Here is a 24,242-nt window from a genome sequence, read left to right as displayed (position 1 = left end):
CAGAATGGTGCAGCAGTCACATGGGTGCACCAGTGTTCCCTACATTCTCTTCTGCAGCAACTGGAAATAGCCTAGTATAGGTGTATGCTAACTATGGTGACTGTAACAGAGAAGGAAGGGAGCATAATGTATGCGCACTGCTGCTCCATTCTGACAGGAGATTCAGGTCTATGTTCTTGAGGTTCGACCTTCCACAATCAGACAATGACTGCCTCTAGACCACCAGAAATTTTGACCTAAATTCTTGACTGCCTTAGAACACTGAGAATGCGGGAATTAACCCTTTTACTACCCTAGATCACCAGGAAGGCTAACACTAACCCTTTACTGCCCTAGATACAGAGAATAACCCCTTTACTGCTCTAGACTACCAAGGATACAGACGATAAACCCTTTACTGCTCTAGACCACCAGGGATACAAACAATAAACTCTTTCCTGCTCTAGACCACCAGGGATACAGACAATTACTCTTTACTGTCCTAAACCACCAGGTATACAGACAATAACCTTCACTACACTAGTTCTGGATGCTGTTTAATGCTATTTACCTAGATGATATGTGGCACTTCATAGGGAACAGTACACAGGGCCCTACCACTCACTAGCTGCAAAGGCTTTGGCGGAAACATCACTAGTGATGCAGCTGAAACCACTGGGCCAATGGCCATGAAGTCAAATAGCTTTAGCTTAAAGAGTCCCTGTCATCAATCCCTATTTTCTAAACTAACTCAGATTATATTCCCTTACTACTCCTGACACCCCTCCTTGCCCTTAAAAAAAAAAAAGGTTCTAATCTTTATAAAGCTGTGTATCATACCGTTCCCTTTGCTCCCATTATCTAAGCTCCCAGCAGGAGAAAGTGGGCATTCCCCAGCAGGGGGGACGTCACTGAAGCCTGCGAGAGCTGTGCCTCCCCATGCCCAGCATGCACTTCCTAAGTTTGGACTGCTGCAAGTACGGGTGGAGACCAATCTAACCGTTTGACTTCTGCAGGGAACAGAGCCACCTAGTGGCCATTTTTTCAATCACATTAAAAACATATAATGATTGAGAATTTTAACGGCAAGTAAATAGCAAAGTGTCTTATAATAACATAAGGAACAATAGAATAAAAGTTTAGTTTGGCGACAGGTACTCTTTAAGTTTTAGTAGTGAAACCATGGAAAAAATGGGTCTGCATATGAGTTGCCTCTTTTTTTTTTTTTGTTTTTTTGGTAGAGTGATCACAATGGTTACAAAGTTGGATTTTGCTTTTAACTAACTGATCTGCCCAAGGTGTCTACCGATGCGTATGACTTCTCCTCTCCATAGGAGAATCCTCGCACATCCAGATTTCATGGCAGAACTGGAGCATCGCACCTTGTTATTGGGCTGTGGATTCCTCTAAAGCATCGAGGGCTTTATAAACACTGGCAGCCCTGGGAATATATTCGTGAAGCATGAATTTACAGCAGCTTGTGAGATCTGTATGCATTTCTGACAAGCTGTGAAAATCCAGACCGTCTGAATGGTACAGCGGGTCTCCTAGCAACGTTACTACTACACGCCATGGGACTATATGTTTACCGGCCTAATAAGCATTCAAATAAAGAAATGGCATAGCATGTAAATTATACAGTTCATTATTTGGACCATGCAAACAAATCTATCAAACAAGAGATTTCTTTACACGCCAAGTAGCATAGAAAATTAACCTGTTAGTGGACGTGAAAAAAAAAATAGTTGTGGTTATTTAGTGTGATTTTTTTTTTTATAGATGCAAAAGCTGAAAAATAAATGAGCAGGATGGGGGAAGAACTGACATCTTTGAAGTTTGTGTTGGTGAAGATCTAATGTGGAGAGCTGGGGGAACAGATGTCCTACACAGCAGTCATGATCATACTTTGTGAAAGCCTGAAGACCCAGACAGAATATGCCAGGGTTATATTACTAAATGTAGTGGCACATGAAAAAATTATTTATGGCATCATGGGTACAGCAAAGCAATAGGCACTAATCATTCTGTTCTCTGGTCCCTTTATTCTACAATTTTTGGGGGTCCCTGATCGGAGACCCCAACCAATCACTTACTGATGATCTACAGCAGTGGTCTCCAACCAGCAGACCTCCAGATGTTGCAAAACTACAACTCCCAGCATGCCCGGACAGCCGTTGGCGGCGACATGAGAGCGAGGATGCAGAGGCCTTGCCGGAGCGTTGGGGACATGGCGACAGCAATGGAAGGCAACACCCAGGGCAGCGGTGACGAGCGGTGACGGTCCGGAGTGGCGGGGACACGTGAGTATAACCTCCAATACCAGTGGTCTTCAACCTGCGGACCTCCAGATTTTGCAAAACTACAACTCCCAGCATGCCCGGACAGCCGTTGGCTGTCCGGGCATGCTGGGAGTTGTAGTTTTGCAACATCTGGAGGTCCGCAGGTTGAAGACCACTGACCTACAATATCCTATTGATACACCATCAGTATAGATTGTTTGGAAAACTTTACTGACCCATACTACACATTAGTGTTGGTCGCGAATATTCACATTTCAAATTTTTATCGCGAATATCGCACATTCGTGAATATATTCGCTATATATTCAAAATTGCGAATATTCGCTTTTCTCCCGCACATGCGCATATTTGCATAGGTGAATATTTGCATATTCCTTCTTTTCACTTGTGGGCAAATTAGAATGATGCAAATACACTTGTCAGAGGTTATCAACAACATCTCTAGCAACCAATAGTAAAGTTGCCCACCCCCTCACTGATTTCTTCCTTAAATACGCGATTATGCGAATATTCACGTATGCAAATATTGGCATATGCAAATATGAGAATATAATGAATTTGCTAAATTTGCGAATATTGGACGAACATTCGTCTATATATTCGCGAAATATCGCAAATTCGAATATGGCCAATGCCGCTCATCACTAATTACAAGCTTCTGTATATTATGCACAAGCATGAGTGGATCATTGACAGATGCCAGCCACTTACCTTGTCATTGATCAATAGCTCAATAGGGTGATTCCCCCATTCAATAAGTACAATCTCATTGGCTTGGCCTTGGACAGCATAGGAGAACGGGGTCCCAATACCAGGCGACGCGCTGGACTTCAGCCACATGCAGATTGTAAAAGCGAATAGCTCAGGCAGAGTCTTCTTAATCTTGCCATACAAATAATTGGTACGAAGTGGGAGAGAAACCTTGAAGTCGTCTGGTGATTTAAATGCATTGCTCCCTGGCAGAAAACACAAGGGTGAAATAAGATGTACATCAGTTAAATCAGTTTGCAGTAAAAAAAAAACTAATATATATATATATATATATATATATATATATATATATATATATATATATATATATCTGAAATGAATCTAGAAATAAAGAAGCCACATCTTGAAACATTTTGTGTCCCTATACTGTATAAGGGTACGTTCACACGGGTGGATTAATTTGCGAGTTTCCTGCTGCGTATTTGAAAGGGGCAGGCTCTTCGTGGCTGTCCACAGCAGATTTTCCGCTGCGGAATTGTTTCTGCGGAAAATTCACCGCAAGCCCCATTGAAGTCAAAAGGACCTGCTGCGGACAGCCGGGAAGAGCCCGCCCCCTTTCAAATACGCAGCGGGAAACCTGCAAATAAATCCGCCCCCGTGTGAACGTACCCTTATACAAATTAGAGACAAATCTGTACAATATGGATGGCGCTCTACAAGTTGTAGAGATTAGGGGAGAATTTGTCATAAGGCAAAACCTGCTACGTAACTGTGTGCGCAAAATGTATTATGTGACGCATGTCATCCATTTGAGCAAATGACAGGAAACCCCTGGATAGTGTAAGAAAGGGTGAAAAGCTCACACACATTCCTATGCTAGCTGGTTATGTAGGTATTCTACATTTGCACAAAATAATTTTTGCTCAAGTGATATATTCAGTGCACCAACTGGTGCATCAGCTATTCACGCCCCATGGAACAAATAAATAATGAGGTCAGCACAGACAACACAAAAATAGCGCAAACTTATATGATAAATTCAGCGTTTAAGTCAATGTGCAAAATAACTACACATGCGCATGCAAATTTGCAGGTTCGTGCCAGTTGATAAATTGCCTCCTTTGTGTGCTGCCATGACATTTCTCTATGTAAGACCATAATATAGAGGTACAAATGCATTCATAGTGGTGGATACATCATGCTGTGGGGGTGTTTTTCAGTGGCTGGGATAGAGACTGGTCAGGGTTGAGCGAAAACTGAATAGTGCAAAGTACAGAGATATTCTTAATAAAAACCTGAACCAGGATGCTCTGGGCTTCAGAATGGGCTGAAGGTTCACCTTCCAACAAGACAATGGGGGACGTGTATCAATAATGGTGTAGCAATGTGTGATTTTATGTATGTTTTTTTGCGTCAAATGGAGCATATTTGCGCCAAAATTATCAATTGTCATACACAAGTTTGTAATTTTGGCACAAATGTAGCCCTACAAAAGGCACAGACCCCAGAATTCCAGGCAGTAAATCTGACTTCGGGACGTTCTATTGTTGTAGCTATTTTCTCTGTCACTTTATTCATGGTGTAGATTTGCGCCTAAATGAAGGTATTTGCGCCTAAACTTGCGCCAAATCGAAAAGTCGCAATTAATAAATTCCGGACCAAAGAATGATTGTAACTGAAATCACGACTAACAAAGTGAAATCAGTGATTTTGTTCTAAACCATTTGGCGCAATTGTTTGTTGCAAAAAATGACATAAAGGAAAAATTGCGACAAATCACAGACAAAAAAACAGGGTAAAAAGCTTCATACATACCCCCCAATGACCCTAGCGCACACAGCCAAGACAACACAGTAGGGACAACTCTATGAATGCCCTTGAGTGGCCCAGCCGCAGCCCTGACGTGAACCCAATCAAAAATCTCTAGAGAGTCCTGAAAATGTCTTCCACCGACTGTCCCTATGCAACCTACCAGAGAAAAATGGCAGAAAATCCCCCATAACCAGGTGTCCAAACCTTGTGGCCTCATCCTCAAGAAGACTGGAGGCTATAATCTCTGCCACAGGGGCTTCAACTAAGTCCTGGGAAATCGGTCAATGCAAGATTTAGTTTTAGACTTTGGCTTTTAATGAACTAGCAAAGATTTTTTGATTAATTGCTACATATTTCTGCAACAATCCTGATTTGCCCAAATCCAAAACTTTTGGGATTAATAGTAGTGTTGTTCGCAAATATTCGCAATTCGAATTTTATTCGCGAATATAGCACTATATATTCGTAATACGAATATTCGTTTTTTTTTGTTATTTTTTTTCACAGTACACATCACAGTGATCATCCCTCTCTGCTTCCAGCTTGTGTGGTGTAAAGAAGGCTCTAATACTACTGTGTGAGACTGGTGTGCGAATTTTCGCATATGCGAAAATGTACATATACTAATCTTCGCTTACACTAATTTTGCATATGCTAATTTTCGCATACGCGAATTTTCACATATGTGAAAATAAAACGAGAATATTACGAATATGCGAATTTAGCGAATATATGACGAATATTCATCCATATATTCGCGAACATTCGCGAATTCGAATATAGCCTATGCGGCTCAACACTAATTAATAGGAGTACTCCAGCCCTAATACATCTTATCCCCTATTCAAAGGATAAGGGATAAGAGGTATGATTGCGGGGGTCATCCTGCACCCACCTTTATGAGCTCTCCCCTGCGCTAGAATCTCCGGCGCCATCACTAGTGTTGCTCGCGAATATTCGCAATTCGAATATTATTCGCGAATATCGGATATTCGCGAATTTGCTAATTTCGCGAATATAGCGCTATATATTCGCAATTACGAATATTCGTTTTTGTTTTTTTTTTGTTTTTTTTTCTTCACAGTACACATCACAGTGATCACCCCTCTCTGCTTCCAGCTTATGTGGTGTAAAGAAGGCTCTAATACTACTGTGTGAGACTGGCGTGCAAAAATTCGCATATGCGAAAATGTACATATGCTAATTTTCGCATATGCGAATTGTTGCTTATGTTGATTTTGTATATGCTAATTTTCGCATACGCGAATGTTCGCATATGCGAAAATAAAACGAGAATATAATGACTATGCGAATATTCGCGAATATATGACGAATATTCACCCATATATTCGCGAATATTCGCGAATTCGAATATGGCCTATGCCGCTCAACACTAGCCATCACGCCCCCTCCCATAGACTTGCATTGAGGGGGCGGGGCATGACATCACACGGTGGCAGAGTTGTGACGTCACGATACTCGGGTCCCGTGGTCGTCACTCTTCACACTCGGAGCCTCCAGCAGGTGTGTGCGGAATGACAGATTGCGGGGGTCCCCAGCGATCATACATCTTATGTAGGTATTCCAAAGTATACATTCAACATAGCCCCAAAATATGATCAGGGTGCCACGGACAGGACAGGACAGGCTGTCCGTGGGACCCTGATCATATTTTGGGGCTATGTTGTGCATATAAAACCTGCTTATACTTCCTATATTCATATAGACGGAAACATTTTCTATCTGCCTCCTGACATTTCTTATTCCTAATCTCTACAATGTGTTATATGGCGATTAAAACGTTCTTCAATATTCCTGAGAATTCTACGTTATTTTAAAATGGAAAATCTAATTTGTCTTCCTTCCAGAAACATAATACACTATTATAGCAGATCAAAGGCACTTTACAGTACACTAAGTAACGCAGCAATGCTTTTATCTGCCTCATACCAAAGAACCACCTTTAGATAGATATCCCAACAACCGGCGCTCAGGATACATCATTATACAGACTCCATTAGCCTCGTTGCCAATAGCAACCAATCAGCGCTAAGGTTGCTATTGGCAACATGGTAAGTTTTGACAAACCAAATACACTCCTTCAATATCGTACGATATACAGTGGTCCCTCAACATACCATGGTAATCCGTCCCAAACGGACCATCGTTTGTTGAAACCATCGTATGTTGAGCGATCCGTGCAATGTAAAGTATAGGACAGTGGTCTACAACCTGCGGACCTCCAGATGTTGCAAAACTACAACACCCAGCATGCCCGGACAGCCAACGGCTGTCCGGGCATTCTGGGAGTTGTAGTTTTGCAACATCTGGAGGTCCGCAGGTTGAAGACCACTGGTATTGGAGGTTATACTCACTTGTCCCCGCCGCTCCGGACCATCACCACTCGTCACCCCTGCCCTGGATATCGCCTTCCATCGCTGTCGCCGCGTCCCCGGGGTGTCCCCGACGCTCCGGCAAGGCCTTTGCTTCCCCGGCATCCTCGCTCTCCGTCGCCGCCATCACGTTGCTACGCACGCCGCTCCTATTGGATGACGGGACGGCGTGCGCAGCGACGTGATGACGACGGAGAGTGCCGACGATGCAGGGGATCCCGAAGAGGACGCGCCGGAGCCCCGAGGACAGGTAAGTGATCGTCAGCGGACCACACGGGGCACCGTAAATGGCTATTCGGTGGCAGCTGAAGCAGTCTGCGCTGTCGGATAGCTGTTCATGCGATGGCCCCGACATACAAGAGCATCGTATGTTGATGCTGGCTTCAACATGCGATGGCCTCTGAGAAGCCATCGTATGTTGAAATGATCGTATGTCGGGGCCATCGTAGGTCGGGGGGTCACTGTATTATTTTATTGCATGATATATTAATCCCTGATACATTACATATCATCTCCTTTCTACACCCTTCTTTAAAACTCAGTCTACAACTTGCTGTCTATAGTCTCCATAGGTGCCCTGTCCTGCTGTATACTGTAGGAGTCATAAATAACACATTGTTATACATTTTATTTCAATTGTATTATAATAGGATACATAGTTAACCTGCAGAGGTTGCAGAACCATTAGGCTAGGTTCACATCACAAATTAACTATCTGATTATCGGACCGTAAAATCGGACAAAATCGGATTACAAAAAATCGCATACAGTCGTATGTAAAAAAATTTTTGCTCTCCGATTTTAAAATCGGATCCAAAAATCGTACAGATGAAAATTCCATCTGATTTTCAATAAAAATCTGATTCTGTTTTTAAAATTAATATGTATGCCAATGGCAATAAAGTTAAGTATATTGAGGGACATGTATCAATAATGGTGTAGCAATGTGTGATTTTATGTATGTTTTTTTGCGTCAAATGGAGCATATTTGCGCCAAAATTATCAATTGTTGTACGCAAGTTTGTAATTTTGGCACAAATGTAGCCCTACAAAAGGCGCAGACCCCAGAATTCCAGGCAATAAATCTGACTTTGGGACATTCTATTGTTGTAGCTATTTTCTCTGTCACTTTATTCATGGTGTAGATTTGCGCCTAAATGAAGGTATTTGCGCCTAAACTTGCGCCAAATCGAAAAGTCGCAATTAATGAATTCCAGACCAAAGAATCATTGTAACTGAAATCACGACTAACAAAGTAAAATCAGTGATTTTGTTCTAAACCATTTGGCACAATTGTTTGTCGCAAAAAGTGACATAAAAGGAAATTTGAGACAAATCACAGTAAAAAAAAAACAGGGTAAAATCCTTCATACATACCCCCCACTGTGTTTTGAAGTCTACTGCGCATGCGTACTAAAAAATCGTGTGTGATTAATCTGATAGAATCGCACAGTCACACGATTCCATGTGATTTACATAGACATCAATAATAAAAAAAATCGGACATGATTTTGATCAGATTTAGTATGTGGACGAAAAAATGTGGTCAACCACGATTTTACCTCCGATCTTAAATCGGGCAAAATCGGATGCGGATCAAAACTGATGCATTTGTTGTCTATCATTAATGAATGGAAGTCAATGGATACGACTTGGCGTGCAGATTTGTACGATTTCAAAGTCAAAAATCGTTAGAAGAAGTAGGATGGTAAAATCGTGATGTGAATGCTCCCTTAGTATATCGTTTAGTTGTAGTAGTATTGTACATGACACTTTGTTGGTGCAACTGGATTGATACACTGTAGTAGTGGTACCATATGTTGTTAGCACTTTTAGATCTCTATGCTGTTTCTACAGTAGTAGCATTTAATGCATTATTCATACTTTTTCTGTCATAGGCAAGAGAATTAGTAATACACTACACGTCCATATCCATTTCACATACTACAATAGCAGTGTATGACATCTTGCCGGAGCTATCACTTTGGTTGTAGAACGTGAAATCAGACAGATATGGTCCATTTACATATGTTACTAATACACTATTAGATATTGTAGTATAGGATACCTTCAAAGCTCTGTTAACTACATATATTGCAAATAGCAAAAGTATATGTATTAGTAGTATATGATACATTGTTAGTACCATCAATGCCATGTGCTAAAATAGGTACAATAAGAAGGAATGGCTTCAATGGAAGGATCCAGCTCACAGGGCGCTGACCGACCAGGACACGGTAGGGAGGATACAAAAGGACTTTAATAACCAAGATGCAATGCGTTTCACGGTGTTGACCGACCAGGACACGGTAGGGAGGATACAAATGGACTTTAATAACCAAGATGCAATGCGTTTCACGGTGCTGACTGACTAGGACACGGTAGGGAGGATACAAATGGACTTTAATAACCAAGATGCAATGCGTTTCACAGTGCTGACCGACCAGGACACGGTAGGGAGAATACAAATGGACTTTAATAACCAAGATGCAACGAGTTTCACGGCGCTGACCGACCAGGACACGGTAGGGAGGATACAAATGGACTTTAATAACCAAGATGCAACGCATTTCACGACATTGACCGACCAGGACACGGTAGGGAGGATACAAATGGACTATAATAACCAAGATGCAATGCGTTTCATGGCGCTGACTGACTAGGACACAGTAGGGAGGATACAAATGGACTTTAATAACCAAGATGCAATGCGTTTCACTGCGCTGACCAACTAGGTCACAGTAGGGAGGATTCAAATGGACTTTAATAACCAAGATGCAATACGTTTCACTGCACATGCGCAGCGAAACGTGTTGCATCTTGGTTATTAAAGTCCATTTGTATCTTCCCTACCGTGTCCTGGTCGGCCAGTGCCGTGTGAGCCGGATCCTTCCATTGAAGCCATTCCTTCTTATTGTACCTGTTGTTATTTACCGGAGGGCCGCAGAAAACCAACTATTTATTGTGTCTTTATCAATGTTGTGTACGAATCTACACAACCACCCATGGTGAGCAGTCATTCATTCTTTATCTCACACTGGGTACTAACATTACTACCCTATGGAGCGCTTGTTTTTCTACTTCTGATGTGCTAAAATAGTTATAATGTGCGTACTTCTATATGACACATTGGCCCTTATTTACTAAGAGTGTTGTGGAGTTTTCTTTGTGGGTTTTAATTCCCTACAATTTATTCTCCATGGTATTTACTAAGGTTTCCCTCCATTTTCCACTTTCCCTCCATTTTGCTTTTTTTTACACGTGCTCTGATCTGTAGGGTTTTCCTCAGCTGAAATCCACCACATTTTCTGTGGAAACCTTAGTAAATATGTTGGGTTTGTGTGAAAATGTCGGGAACACGCCCCTTTTCGGTGACCCCACCCCCTTTTCCCGACAGTCACGCCCCTTTTTCGGGTTTTCTTAACAAAATGGAGAGTTAGTCAGGGTTTTTTCAATTCTGGCACAGACAGAATTTCTGAACACAGTCAGGGAGCAGATTTCCTGGAATATATATTCCTCTTTCTCTCTATAGTATGATTGTGTCTCCCAATATGGATTTTCTATGTTTTCCTCCACTCAGGAGTTAAATTCCTGCCTCCAATCCTTAAAATAGTATTATATATTCTCTGGTCCCTAGGCTGCTGATTAAAACGCCATATATTGGCACCCCCCCCCCCCCCCCTGATGTTTCACCGTCCGTGACCGGCTTTGTCAAGGGTCGAGGTGCTGATGGTTCAAATCTCCACGCCGGGGGTTTAAATGTCCTCTGTTTGAATTTTGTCATCATTCCCCGACCAGTGAAATCATGCCACATCATAATTTGGTTCCTACAAACAGAGGACATTTAAATCCCCGGCATGGAGATTTGAACCATTAGCACCTTGACCCTTGATAAAGCTGGTCGAGGGGGGGGGGGGGGGGGGTGCCAATATATGGTGTTCTAATCAGCAGCCTAGGGACCAGAGAATACATAATACTAATGTAGGGATTGGAGGCAGGAATTTAACTCCTGAGTGGAGGAAAACAGACAATATCCATATTGGGAGACCCAATCATACTATAGAGAGAAAGAGGAATATATATTCCAGGAAATCTGCTCCCTGACTGTCACGTCCAGACCGCTGAAGATATTAACATGAAACTTGGCACACATGTTACTTATATGTCAACAACAAACAGGATAAGTAATTTAACCCTTACTCACCCCTATTTGCCAGGGTCGGGGTTTTTCTTTAAAGCCCATACAAGTCTATGGGAAATATATGTTCCTGCATAACTTCCAAACGGCTGGAGATATTTCGAGAATACTTGGCCACATGTTACTTATATGTCCGCTTAAAATATAGGATAGTTAATTTAACCCTTAACTTCCCCCATTTGTGAGGGTCGGGGTTCTTGTTTAAAGTCCCATGCAAATCTATGGGAAATGTGTGTTCCCACATAACATCCGTACGGCTGGAGATATTTCAATAATACCTGGTACACATATTACATATATGTCAAATAAAAATATATGCTAGTTAAATTAACCCTTACCTACACCCTTATATAAAAGATGGGTTTTTGTTTCAAGTACCATGCAAGTATATGGGACTTCCAGTACCTTATTCCACAAGCTCCGCATCTCCTGGTGAATGTGTCAGTCCAGCTTGCAAGCCACACCCCATCTCACAAAGACACACCCACTTTTTAAGCCCCATCCCTTTTATTATCTACCCTTTTTGTGCATCGGTCTGGCTTGCAAATCACGCCCAGTCCAACAAAGCCACGTCCCCTTCTATTTTGAGTACAATATCTTCATCACAAATCAGTCCCTTCTGAGGACAGGATATGAGGATGGGACATAAGGACGGGATATGAGGACAGCATATGAGGACAGAATATAAGGTCGGGATATGAGGATAGGATGTGAGGACAGGATATGAGGTCGGGATATGAGGACAGTATATGAGGATGGGATATGAGGACAGGATATGAGGATGGGATATGAGGACAGGATATGAGGTTGGGATATGAGGACCGGATAGGAGGTCGATATAGGAGGACGGGATAGGAGGTCAAGATATGAGGACGGAATATGATGGCGGGATACGAGGATGGGATATAAGGTCGGGATATGAGGACAGCATATGAGGTCAAGATATGATGACGGGATAGGAGGTCAGGATATGAGGTCGAGAAATGAGGATGGGATATGAGGTCGGGATATGGGAACGGGATATGGGGACGAGATATGGGGTTGGGCTATGAGGTTGGGATATGAGGACGGGATATGAGGTCGGGATAGGAGGTTGGGATAGGAGGTCGGGATATTAGGACAGGATAGGAGGACGGGATATGATGACGGCATATGAGGTCAAGATATGATGACGAGATAGGAGGTCGGGATAGGAGGTTGGGATATGAGGACGGGATATGAGATCGAGATATAAGGATGGGATATAAGGGCGGGATATGAAATCAGGATATAAGGACGGGATATGAGGTCGAGATATGAGGACGGGATATGGGGACAGGATATGGGGTTGGGATATGACAACAATATATGAGGATGGGATATGAAGTCAAAAGCTTCCTCCTTTGTTGATTTTCCTTCCCAACAAGCATTAGGAAGGAAAAAAACGGGTGACGCCGGGTACTCAGCTAGTATTGTATAAAAATTATTAGGAGTTACTAAATTTCTGGAGGTAGGACATGTATCCAAGGTTTTATTCTGATTATCATATTTGGAAAAGATTTTACCTAATTTAGGCAGTTTTCATTTACCTCATACGGGTTTTTGCCTCTTTCTGGACCACCTCAGCAGGGTGATAGGTTAGACTTGACGGACCCCTGTCTTTTATTACCCAGCTATGTAACTATATATGCTGCAGCAGCAGTAGTAGATCTCCTAGTATATACTAAATTATTGTGTGATTTATAACATGCTATGCAGTCATTCTACATCAACCTTCAGTGTAAAAAAGGACCCGATAATCTCCTCCGTTTTTATAAATACGTATATTCCTTTATTCCTCTGCTATTTCTCCAGGAAATGTATGAATAAGAAAACAACTGGATTTTATGAGTTGGGGGGGGGGGGGGGGGGGGTCCCTACATAGTCTGACCAGTTAGTGCTGCTGTTGTCTTCTCTATATACTGCTGCCACCTTTCACTGTAATTCTGTACTGATCACTTTCTAGCAGCCTCTTCATTATCACAGACAGAGCAGGAAGTCTCAGCGGATCTTTAGGCCTCGTGGTCAGAGTGAAAACTGCAAGATTTTTTTAGGATTATTTTATAATATACTGTAGATCAGTGGTCTTCAACCTGCGGACCTCCAGATGTTTCAAAACTACAACTCCCAGCATGCCCGGACAGCCGATGGCTGTCCGGGCATGCTGGGAGTTGTAGTTTTGCAACATCTGGAGGTCTGCAGGTTGAAGACCACTGCTGTAGATGGTAGAATGAAAATAGGGGAAATACATCACTGAAAATTCTTGAAAATATGTTTTTGATTAACACAAAAACTCGATTTACACAATAGGTCATTTCCTGATGACACTTTCCCTGTAAGTGAATAAACCTTATCATTAGAGAATCATAATCATTTGATAAATCTGGATTACCGCTTTAAATTTATAGTGACATACGAGTGGGAGGAAGTGGTATTACTATCACTATACAGCTATACCATTATTATACATAATATTACAGCTTCACAGGTATAATATCGCAGTATACTAGGTATATATATATATATATATATATATATATATATATATATATATATATTAGTATGGGATGCACACAGCCCCTCAACAATTCTCATTACACAGCTCAGACTACATAAAGTGCCTGTGGCAATATTTGCTTGTCTGGTCCTTGAGGATTGACATGTCCAGGAAACTTATTCCTGAATTCATGACCTGGGGCTCTGTTCACACAATGCTACGAGCTCTGTCATCTAAACACACTTCACTGCAGCTCCATCTTTTACAGCCAGTAGTTACAGGTTTTATGACCTATTAATAAAATACTGTGACATTTTTTAAGGTTTACAAGACCTTCAATGTGGCCTGTATCTCTAACATTGAAAGATAAAATGTCTCTGTGATATCCTGAAAGCAGTATGGATAGCTTTTAGAAAAATCTTTCTGTCTCTTTCCTTCTCTCAAATATATACTTATCTGTCTATCCAATTCATATTTATCTCTATCTATATCATATCTATCTATCTATCTATCTATCTATTTCATATCTATCTATCTCATATTTATCTATCCATCTATCCATCTACCTATCTATCTCATATCTATCTATCTATCTATCTCATATCTATCTATCTCATATCTATCTATCTATCTCATATCTATCTATCTATCTCATATTTATCTACCTACCTATCTATCTCATATCTATGTCATATCTATCTATCTCTCACATCTATCTATCTATCTATCTCTCATATCTATCAATCTATCCATCCATCAATCTATCTATCTCATATCTATCTATCTCATATCTATCTATCTATCTCATATCTATCTATCTATCTATCTATCTCTCATATCTATATCATATCTATCTAACTCATATCTATCTATCTATGTATCTCAAATATATCTATCTATCTCATTTCTATCTATCAATCTATCTATCTATCTATCTCATATCTATCTATCTTCACCATCTCATATCTATCTATCTATCTATCTATCTCATATCTATCTATCTATCTATCTATCTATCTATCTATCTTCCCCATCTCATATCTATCTATCTCATATCTATTCATCTATCTATCTTCCCCATCTCACATCTATCTACTTATATCATATCTATAATATCTAATTAACTATACAGCTTCTTATCTATCTATCTATCTATCTATCTATCTACAGTAGAAAAAGCAGCAGCACTCATGGATAAAATTCAAATGTGTGGCTTTTATTCACCAGAATGCAGTAAACAGCGACGTATCCGCTATCTCACAAGGTCATTGTCAAGTGTGGCCAAAATGTTGCTGTTTACTGCATTTGGTAAATAAAAGCCACACAATTGAATGCTATACGTGAGTGCTGCTGCTTTGTCTGCTGTGGACACTATCAGGTCCTGGGACTCCATTCAGCCTGCACTGTCCACCTTGCTTTACCCTGAATGTGCTGCTCCTCTTCTGAACTGTATCCATCTATCTATTAGGTATCCAGCTCATGTCTTTATTTATCATCTATCTATCCAACTCATATATCCATCTATTCTCATATATAGCTATTTATCTCATATCTGTCTGCAATCTATCCATCTACATATCTATCCATCTATCTTCATACATATGGTATAGGTCACAGCAAAAAGTATGTGGACTCCCATATGCAAAAAGGCTGTGGTCTTTATTTAGGTCATCAGCAATGCAACGTTTCGGCTACAATCTAGCCTTTGTCAAGCATATCTATCCTCTTAACTATCTATCTTTATATCTATCTATCTATCTATCTATCTATTTATCTCCTATCTGTCTATAATCTATCCATCTACATATCTATCCATATATGTTCATATCTATCTTCATATCTATCCTCATGACTATCTATCTTCATGTCTATCTATCTATTTATCTCCTATCTGTCTATAATCTATCCATCTACATATCTATCCATATATCTTCATATCTATCCTCATGACTATCTATCTTCATATCTATCTATCTATTTATCTCCTATCTGTCTATAATCTATCCATCTACATATCTATCCATATATCTTCATATCTATCTTCATATCTATCCTCACGACTATCTATCTTCATCTCTATCTATCTATCTATCTATCTCCCTCCTATCTCTCTATAATCTATCCATCTACATATCTATTTATCTACCTATCTATCTATCTATCTATCTATCTTCATATCTATCCGCATGACTATCTATCTTCATATCTATCAATCTATCTTCATATCTATCTTCATATCTATCCTCATGTTTATCTATCTTCATATCTATCTATCTATCTTCATATCTATCCTCATGTCTATCCTCATGTTTATCTATCTTCATATATATCTATCTATCTATCTTCATACCTATCCTCATGTCTATCTATCTATCTATCTCTCTTATCTATCTATTTATCTCCTATCTGTCTATAATCTGTCCAACTACATATCTATATATCTTCATGTCTTTCTCATATCCATCTATCTATCTTCATATGTATCTTTCCTCATATCTTACTATCTGTCTATTTGTCTGTCTGTCTATATGTCCCATACAGTATATCTATCAATTAAATGTTGTTCTTCAATGATTTCTATGGTAAGTCACAATGTATCAAATTCATCAAAAAATCTTCCAAAAAAAAAAATCTGTCTCCACAATCCCCTCCTCACCGAGACCGTTTACATAAATAGGGAATTACCTTTCTCCAGTTCACTGACTCTTTCCAGGAGAGCGTGGAGCGCAGACTCGGTCCTTTGCCTGTGCGCTGCGCTCTCATTATGAAGCAAGGACTTCTCATCTTCTAGTTCTGCCACTTTGTTTAAAAGCTGATGCTCCAGGTCCCCCAGCCTCCTCTGGAGCGTCTCTCGAAGATCACTAGGCAGAGCCGAGTAAGACACATTGGATCTCAGTTGATGCTTGAAAAAGAAAAATACAAATCAATTAGGCATCTGGAGGATACATTAGGTCTCCAAATTTCCAATTCTCCCTGCAGTGGGTTCTTGGCATTCCCAATGCAGGCAAATGCTTGACCCTTTAGATGCCAAAATGAACACAAAAAAAAATATGTTTTCCATTGCATGGCAAAAAATTAATACCGTAAATCATAAATATATTAATAAATAAATACGTATTTTAATTATTTTATTACCTTATCTGATTATCTTATTTTTTTATTTAGTTATCCAACCATGGTGTTGTCCTCATTATGGAGATAATGATGTAGCAGAGCTGATGCAGCAATGCAGTTTGTTATCCTCATGCATAATTTTAAAGAAGCGAAACAAAATATTATTTTTTCTATGATGAAAATAGATACAATTTTCCAATAGACTTTCTACTCCACTATATCAAGATCTCTGCTTGCAGTCATACCATAAAATCCTTCCTTGTCTACTTCCAAGGAATGGAAATCTGATGTCACGTGGGTAAATGGCTCTTAGGGTACGTTCACACACACACGTGGATTTTTTAGCAGGTTTTCCGCTGCGTATTTGAAAGTGGCTGGGCTCTTCTCGGCTGTCCGCAGCCGATTTTCTGCGGCGGAATGTACACTGCGGAAAATCCGTCGCAGGCCCCATTGAAGTCAGTAGGGACTGTGGCGGATTTTCTGCAGCGTAAATTCCGCCGCAGAAAATCTGCTGCAGACGGCTGAGAAGAGCCTGGCCACTTTTAAGTACGCAGCGGAAAACCCGCTAAAAAAATCCGGGCGTGTGAACGTACCCTAAGGCTCTGTTCACACATTCAGGTTTTTAATTGCAATGATTGAAGAAAATGCTAGGAATGGATTTAAAAGGAGGAGAAATCTCAGTCTTTCTTTGTGCCTTTATATATGGATTTTATTTATGATCTGCTCCTGGCATTGTATTTAAGAACTGCAATTAAAAACCTGAATGTGTGAACACAGCCTGATGTGTGAGCCTGGCATACATAGGACAGGTGGTATTACCTGGTAGTAAACCATGAAGGTTAAATATTGTTATTTATATACAGAATGGATACAGAAAGTGCATTAGAAAATTAGATCAACCTGTAAAGTGACGAATACAGCTCTGCTACATACACTTGACAGGTGTGCACGCTGTTGCCTCACATTCCTGCATGTGTAAATGTGCCAAGGATTAGAATGTTCTTCTAATTCTAGAAGGCATTTTGAAATAGCTATGCCACTCCATGGGAATTTCAGTATACCCCATAGAGTAACAAGCGTCATTAAAATAATGAGTACACAACACGGCGTGATATTATCCCGGGCTGCCCTCAGCTTCATCTGTGGCTTTGAAAGAAGCAAAATTGATCAAGATCTTATGTTCTGGAGCAGCGTTTCCCAACCAGTGCGCCTCCAGCTGTTGCAAAACTACAACTCCCAGCATGCCCGGACAGCCTTCGGCTGTCCGGGCATGCTGGGTGTTGTGGTTTTGCAACAGCTGGAGGTGCACTGGTTGGGAAACGCTGCTCGAGAGTCACATTTTTAATGAATCAACGTGTAACAGCGCCGGGTGCATAGGCAGCCATTGGTCGCCATTTGCCTACAATGACATAATGCTTAAAGTGATATGCAGGATAAAATTCAGATGTCATGCAAAGACCTAGTTTAGGGTTCCTGTTCTTTGAAATGGCTATCCTGGTCGATATGGAGCAGCGATGAAAAGGATAGCAGTAAAGAGTTATAGTATTGCACGACAATGAAAAGGATAGCAGTAAAGAACTACAGTATTGTACGACAATGAAAAGGATAGCAATAAAGAACTATAGTATTGCACAACAATGAAAAGGATAGCAGTAAAGAACTATAGTATTGCACAACAATGAAAAGGGTAGCAGTAAAGAACTATGGTATTGTACGACAATGAAAAGGATAGCAGTAAAGAACTATAGTATTGCACATCAATGAAAAGGATAGTAGTAAAAAACTATAGTATTGCACGACAATGAAAAGGATAGTAGTAAAGAACTATAGTCAATGAAAAGGATAGCAGTAAAGAACTATAGTATTGCACAACAATGAAAAGAATAGCAGTAAAGAACTATAGTATTGCACAACAATGAAAAGGATAGTAGTAAAGAGTTATAGTATTACACAACAATGAAAAGGATAGCAGTAAAGAACTATAGTATTGTACAACAATGAAAAGGATAGCAGCAAAGAACTACAGTATTGCACAACAATGAAAAGGATAGCAGTAAAGAACTACAGTATTGCACAACAATGAAAAGGATAGCAGTAAAGAACTATAGTATTGTACGACAATGAAAAGGATAGCAGTAAATAACTATAGTATTACACGACAATGAAAAGGATAGCAGTAAAGAGTTATAGTATTGCACAACAATGAAAAGAATAGCAGTAAACAATGAAAAGGATAGCAGTAAAGAACTATAGTATTGCACAACAATGAAAAGGATAGCAGTAAAGAACTATAGTATTGTACGACAATGAAAAGGATAGCAGTAAAGAACTATAGTATTGCACAACAATGAAAAGGATAGCAGTAAAGAACTATAGTATTTTACAACAATGAAAAGGATAGCAGTAAAGAACTATAGTATTGCACAACAATGAAAAGGATAGCAGTAAAGAACTATAGTATTTTACAACAATGAAAAGGATAGCAGTAAAGAACTATAGTATTTATTGTACAACAATGAACAGGTATATAGTACAATAGTACTATACATAGAATGATTAGAAGCAATGACTTCAAAAAGAAATAGCAAATGTTTTGCATATAATAAAATGAATCTAAAACAAGTCATTCCTAATGGGTTAATGGATATATGCAGTTATTTCTTATAGCACACGGCCCTCATACAGCATACTACAGATCAGAAATACCCACAGTAACATTCAGATTCTATGTATAGGAAATGAATGAGGTCCATAGTGCTGAAGAGCTGCATCCGCTGATCATATGTTATGTGTTATCTATCTCCTATCTATCTGTCTGTCTATCTATCTATCTATCTGTCTGTCTGTCTATCTGTCTGTCTGTCTTCTGTTGAGTTGTGATCAGACCTCAGAATGAGCAGTTTTGAATTGTGTTTTCTGATTTTATAGGGTAATGATAATTTTATAGGGAAAATGATAATAAAGTAATGGAAAGTGTTAGTAATCATACAGGTTAATGTGGATTTACATCTGTTAGTATCATACAATGCGTATATATAGAAAAGATATAGGAAGGTGCATAGACATGAAATAGATAGATAGACATTTCTTTCTGTAGATAGATATGAGATGTCCAGATAAACCATAAATAGCTAGTTTGATGGATAGATTGATAGATTTCTCCCCTTTCCAATTGACATTGATGGACTGTATCTTTATAAGCATAGATGATAGATAGATAGATAGACATATAGATAGATATGAGTGATAGATAGATAAATAGATAGATAGATAGATAGATAGATAGGATATTAAGTAGATGTTAGATAGATATGAGTGATAGATAGATATTAAATAGTTGTTAGATAGATAGATAGAGATAGATAGATAGATATGAAATAGATGTTAACAGATAGATAGATATATAGATTGATAATAAATATATAGATATAAGAGATAGATAGATGTTAGACAGATAGACATATAGATAGATAATAAATAGATTTTAGATAGATATGATAGATAGATAGATAGATAGATATGATAGATAGATGGATACAGAGCTGCAGTCTGCTATAGAGATTTGTCAATGATCGGTCATGTGTTCATGAATTGTTCTTAGTTATGGTTCTATAGGACCTTCTTTCGCTTCTTTCTATTAATATTCTTATGGTTATTATAAATATTATGAACTCATACCGTACACAAAATACACATTTCATTTCTCCCTTCAGCTCCCTCCATATAGTGTATAAATAAATATAGGAGCCGTATATAATGGCAGCCCTGTCCTGCCCTGTGCCCAGCCGGTTCCCTCTAGTGCTGTCCATGGTGCTGAAGCTCCAGCACTCAGTGAGTGTACACTCCAGGACTTCACTAGCTCAGTGCCTTCACTTCCGATCTCCATCCCCCTCCCTTACACTATTCATGAATGGAGCCGAGCATTACATCATGTGTCCAGTGATATCCGGGCAGGGGGTCCATGCCAGGCACTGGGCACACACCAGATACACTGTGCCCCATCCCCCTTACCTCCAGGTTCTCCAGCCTGTCCTTCAGGGTCTGCATGGTCCGGCTGAGCTGGTCTATCACCTGGCTGGGATCCCTGGGCAGATCCCCCATAGTGTCCTTCCCTTTCCCGGCCACTTTCTTCCAGGACCCATGCTTGCCATCCTCTGCCAGGCTCTCGCAGCGGTTCAGCTTGGCGGTCAGCTCCCGGATGGTCTCCTTCTGGTTGCCTATGGTCTCCTTCTGCTGCAGGATGGTCTCCCGGAGCTGGATGACTGTGCTCCTGAGCTCCTCTTCTGGGGTGAAGCCTGGCATGGGGCAGCCTGGGGTGGCATCAGGGGGCAGGGCAGTGCACACAAAGCGCTCACCACCCTTCTCCTGGGTCTTTATGGTATTCCCTGAGGCATAAGCCAGTATGCAAATAATCCCAGTTAGCAGGACGATCATGCCGACCACCAGGGCTCCACACAACAGGGGGGACGGCTTGGTGTGTATGGTGAGATCGTCCCGAGCAGAGCGACTAGATCCAAGACGTCTTCTCTCTGGGAGGGATCGGGAAAGTTGTCTGAGTCTAGTTGGAGCAAGTCTTGTGTTCTGAGACTGTCTGAACTTACTCCAGGATAGTGATCAGCTGAGGATCTGTACAAGGAAAGTGATCAGCTGAGGATCTGTAAAAGGAAAGTGATCAGCTGAGGATCTGTACAAGGATAGTGATCAGCTGAGGATCTGTACAAGGATAGTGATCAGGTGAGGATCTGTACAAGGATAGTGATCAGGTGAGGATCCAGGAAAGGCTCTGTATAGCGAGGAGGATCGGAAAAAACTCTCTATAGGGATTGTGATAGTGTCCAGGAGAACTCTGTATAGTGAGAGGGGTCGGATCCTCTGTATAAGGATAGTCTCTGTATAGTGATCGGATCCTCTGTATAAGGATAGTGATCAGGAGAGCCTCTGTATAGTGATCGGATCCTCTGTATAAGGATAGTGATCAGGAGAGCCTCTGTATAGTGATCGGATCCTCTGTACTTCAGCTGTCTCCTCTCTGTTCGATGATGTTCTTCTCTCTGCTGTACCAGCTCAGCGCTTTGCCTCATCTTAAAGGGACAGTAGCAGCAGCAGGCGTGTCCTGGATGGCAGCATCTCTCCTGCCGAAACGTCATCTCATCCTACGTGTGTACACAGGAATGGAAGGTGACAGTAGTGTATGGTGGGTGTGAAAGTATGAGACACTACTGGGTATAGTGGGAAGACTTTGCTGTACTTCAGCTGTGTCACATGTGTTACAAGAAGCTGTTGGTGCATTGAGGAGCCAAGTGCAATATGTTCATGTTCTTTTAATACCTAATATTGTGTGTGCAGCAGAGCCATGATAGTGTGTGTTTGTGTGTGTGTGTGCAGCAGAGCCATGATAGTGTGTGTGTGTGTGTGTGTGTGCAGCAGAGCCATAATAGTGTGTGTGTGTGTGTGTGTGCGCGTGCGTGTGTGCAGCAGAGCCATGATAGTGTGTGTGTGCGTGCAGCAGAGCCATGATAGTGTGTGTGTGTGTGCGTGCGTGCGTGCGTGCAGCAGATCCATGATAGTGTGTGTGTGTGCAGCAGAGCCATGATAGTGTGTGTGCGTGCAGCAGAGCCATGATAGTATGTGTGTGTGTGTGTGTGTGCAGCATAGCCATGATAGTGTGTGTGTGTGTGTGTGTGTGTGTGTGTGTGCAGCAGAGCCATGATAGTATGTGTGTGTGTGTGTGTGTGCAGCAGAGCCATAATAGTGTGTGTGTGTGTGTGTGCAGCATAGCCATGATGGTGTGTGTGTGTGTGTGTGCAGCAGAGCTATGATAGTATGTGTGTGTGTGTGTGTGTGTGTGTGTGCAGCAGAGCCATGATAGTGTGTGTGTGTGTGTGTGTGTGTGCAGCAGAGCCATGATAGTATGTGTGTGTGTGTGTGTGCAGCAGAGCCATAATAGTTTGTGTGTGTGTGTGTGTGTGTGTGCAGCATAGCCATGATGGTGTGTGTGTGTGTGTGTGCAGCAGAGCCATGATAGTATGTGTGTGTGTGTGTGTGTGTGTGCAGCAGAGCCATGATAGTGTGTGTGTGTGCAGCAGAGTCATGATAGTGTGTGTGTGTGTGCAGCAGAGCCATGATAGTATGTGTGTGTGTGTGTGTGTGCAGCAGAGCCATAATAGTGTGTGTGTGTGTGTGCAGCATAGCCATGATGGTGTGTGTGTGTGTGTGTGCAGCAGAGCCATGATAGTATGTGTGTGTGTGTGTGTGTGTGCAGCAGAGCCATGATAGTGTGTGTGTGTGCAGCAGAGTCATGATAGTGTGTGTGTGTGTGTGTGCAGCAGAGCCATGATAGTGTGTGTGTGTGTGTGTGTGTGTGTGTGCAGCAGAGTCATGATAGTGTGTGTGTGTGTGTGTGCAGCAGAGCCATGATAGTGTGTGTGTGTGTGTGTGCGCAGCAGTGCTATGATGGTATGCGTGTGTGAATATATAGTGTAAGACTGTTTAAATGTAATATCAGGTGTGTGGTTGTTTAAATGCACAGTATCTATATGCAGTGTATGATTGTATAAGTGTACAGGTTCTATGTGTGTTTGAATTTGCAATATGTGTGCTCATTGTATAAATGTACGGTATGGGGGGGGGGGGTGAGATTTATTGTGTTTGGAGTGTTGTATTTTTCTCCATTTTTGTCACAATGGTTTGGTGCAGTCATTTTCAGCATCAAAATGTGCAACTTTCTTCATATAGAATATTTCTAAACTCTAGACTACAACAAAAGAGGGTGGCCCTGATTTACTAACAGTGGAGTAAAGGTTTCTAATTCCCTACAATTCCCCCCCCCCCCCCCCCCCCCCCCCACAGTATTTACAAAGGTCTCCCTACATTTTGCTTATTTTTACACCTGCTCTGATCTGTAGGGTTTTCCTCAGCTCAAATCCACCACATTTTCTGTGGAAACCTTAGTAAATATGTTTTTATTTTTTTGTAAAAATGTCGAACACGCCCCTTTTTGGTGTCCACGGCCCCTTTTTCCAGATGTATAGTAACTATAGAAAAAAAAGGAAAGAGAAAGAGCGCGACAATGTCCCGTAACTCCTAGCAACCGTGAGTGTAGTACAAGGGGAGACAATTCTGCTCACCTTTTGGTGTTGTACTCCGGGTACAACACCATGTAGCGTGATATGAGGTCCAGGGGTGCTGCCGCGACACCTTCCCCGTCTTGGAATATTCTC

General features: G+C 41.0%; 1 protein-coding gene across 1 annotated transcript in view; it reads right to left on the bottom strand.

Annotated features, from left to right (window-relative positions):
- The window catches only part of NPTX2 (neuronal pentraxin 2), a 37,080-nt gene extending 14,963 nt beyond the window's left edge, over positions 1-22,117 (bottom strand). Inside the window, exons 1-3 of the mRNA XM_056537174.1 lie at positions 21,034-22,117; positions 16,594-16,810; positions 2,991-3,235 (exon numbers count right to left, since the gene is read on the bottom strand). Coding sequence (XP_056393149.1) covers positions 2,991-3,235; positions 16,594-16,810; positions 21,034-21,456 — 885 coding nt within the window. The 5' untranslated portion in view covers positions 21,457-22,117. The remainder of the gene's footprint in view (positions 1-2,990; positions 3,236-16,593; positions 16,811-21,033) is intronic.
- Between the last annotated feature and the right edge of the window lie 2,125 nt (positions 22,118-24,242).

This window comes from Hyla sarda, chromosome 8 (genome assembly GCF_029499605.1).
Source record: "Hyla sarda isolate aHylSar1 chromosome 8, aHylSar1.hap1, whole genome shotgun sequence".
Taxonomy (NCBI): Eukaryota; Metazoa; Chordata; class Amphibia; order Anura; family Hylidae; genus Hyla; species Hyla sarda.
This window is presented reverse-complemented; position numbering and strand designations above follow the sequence as displayed.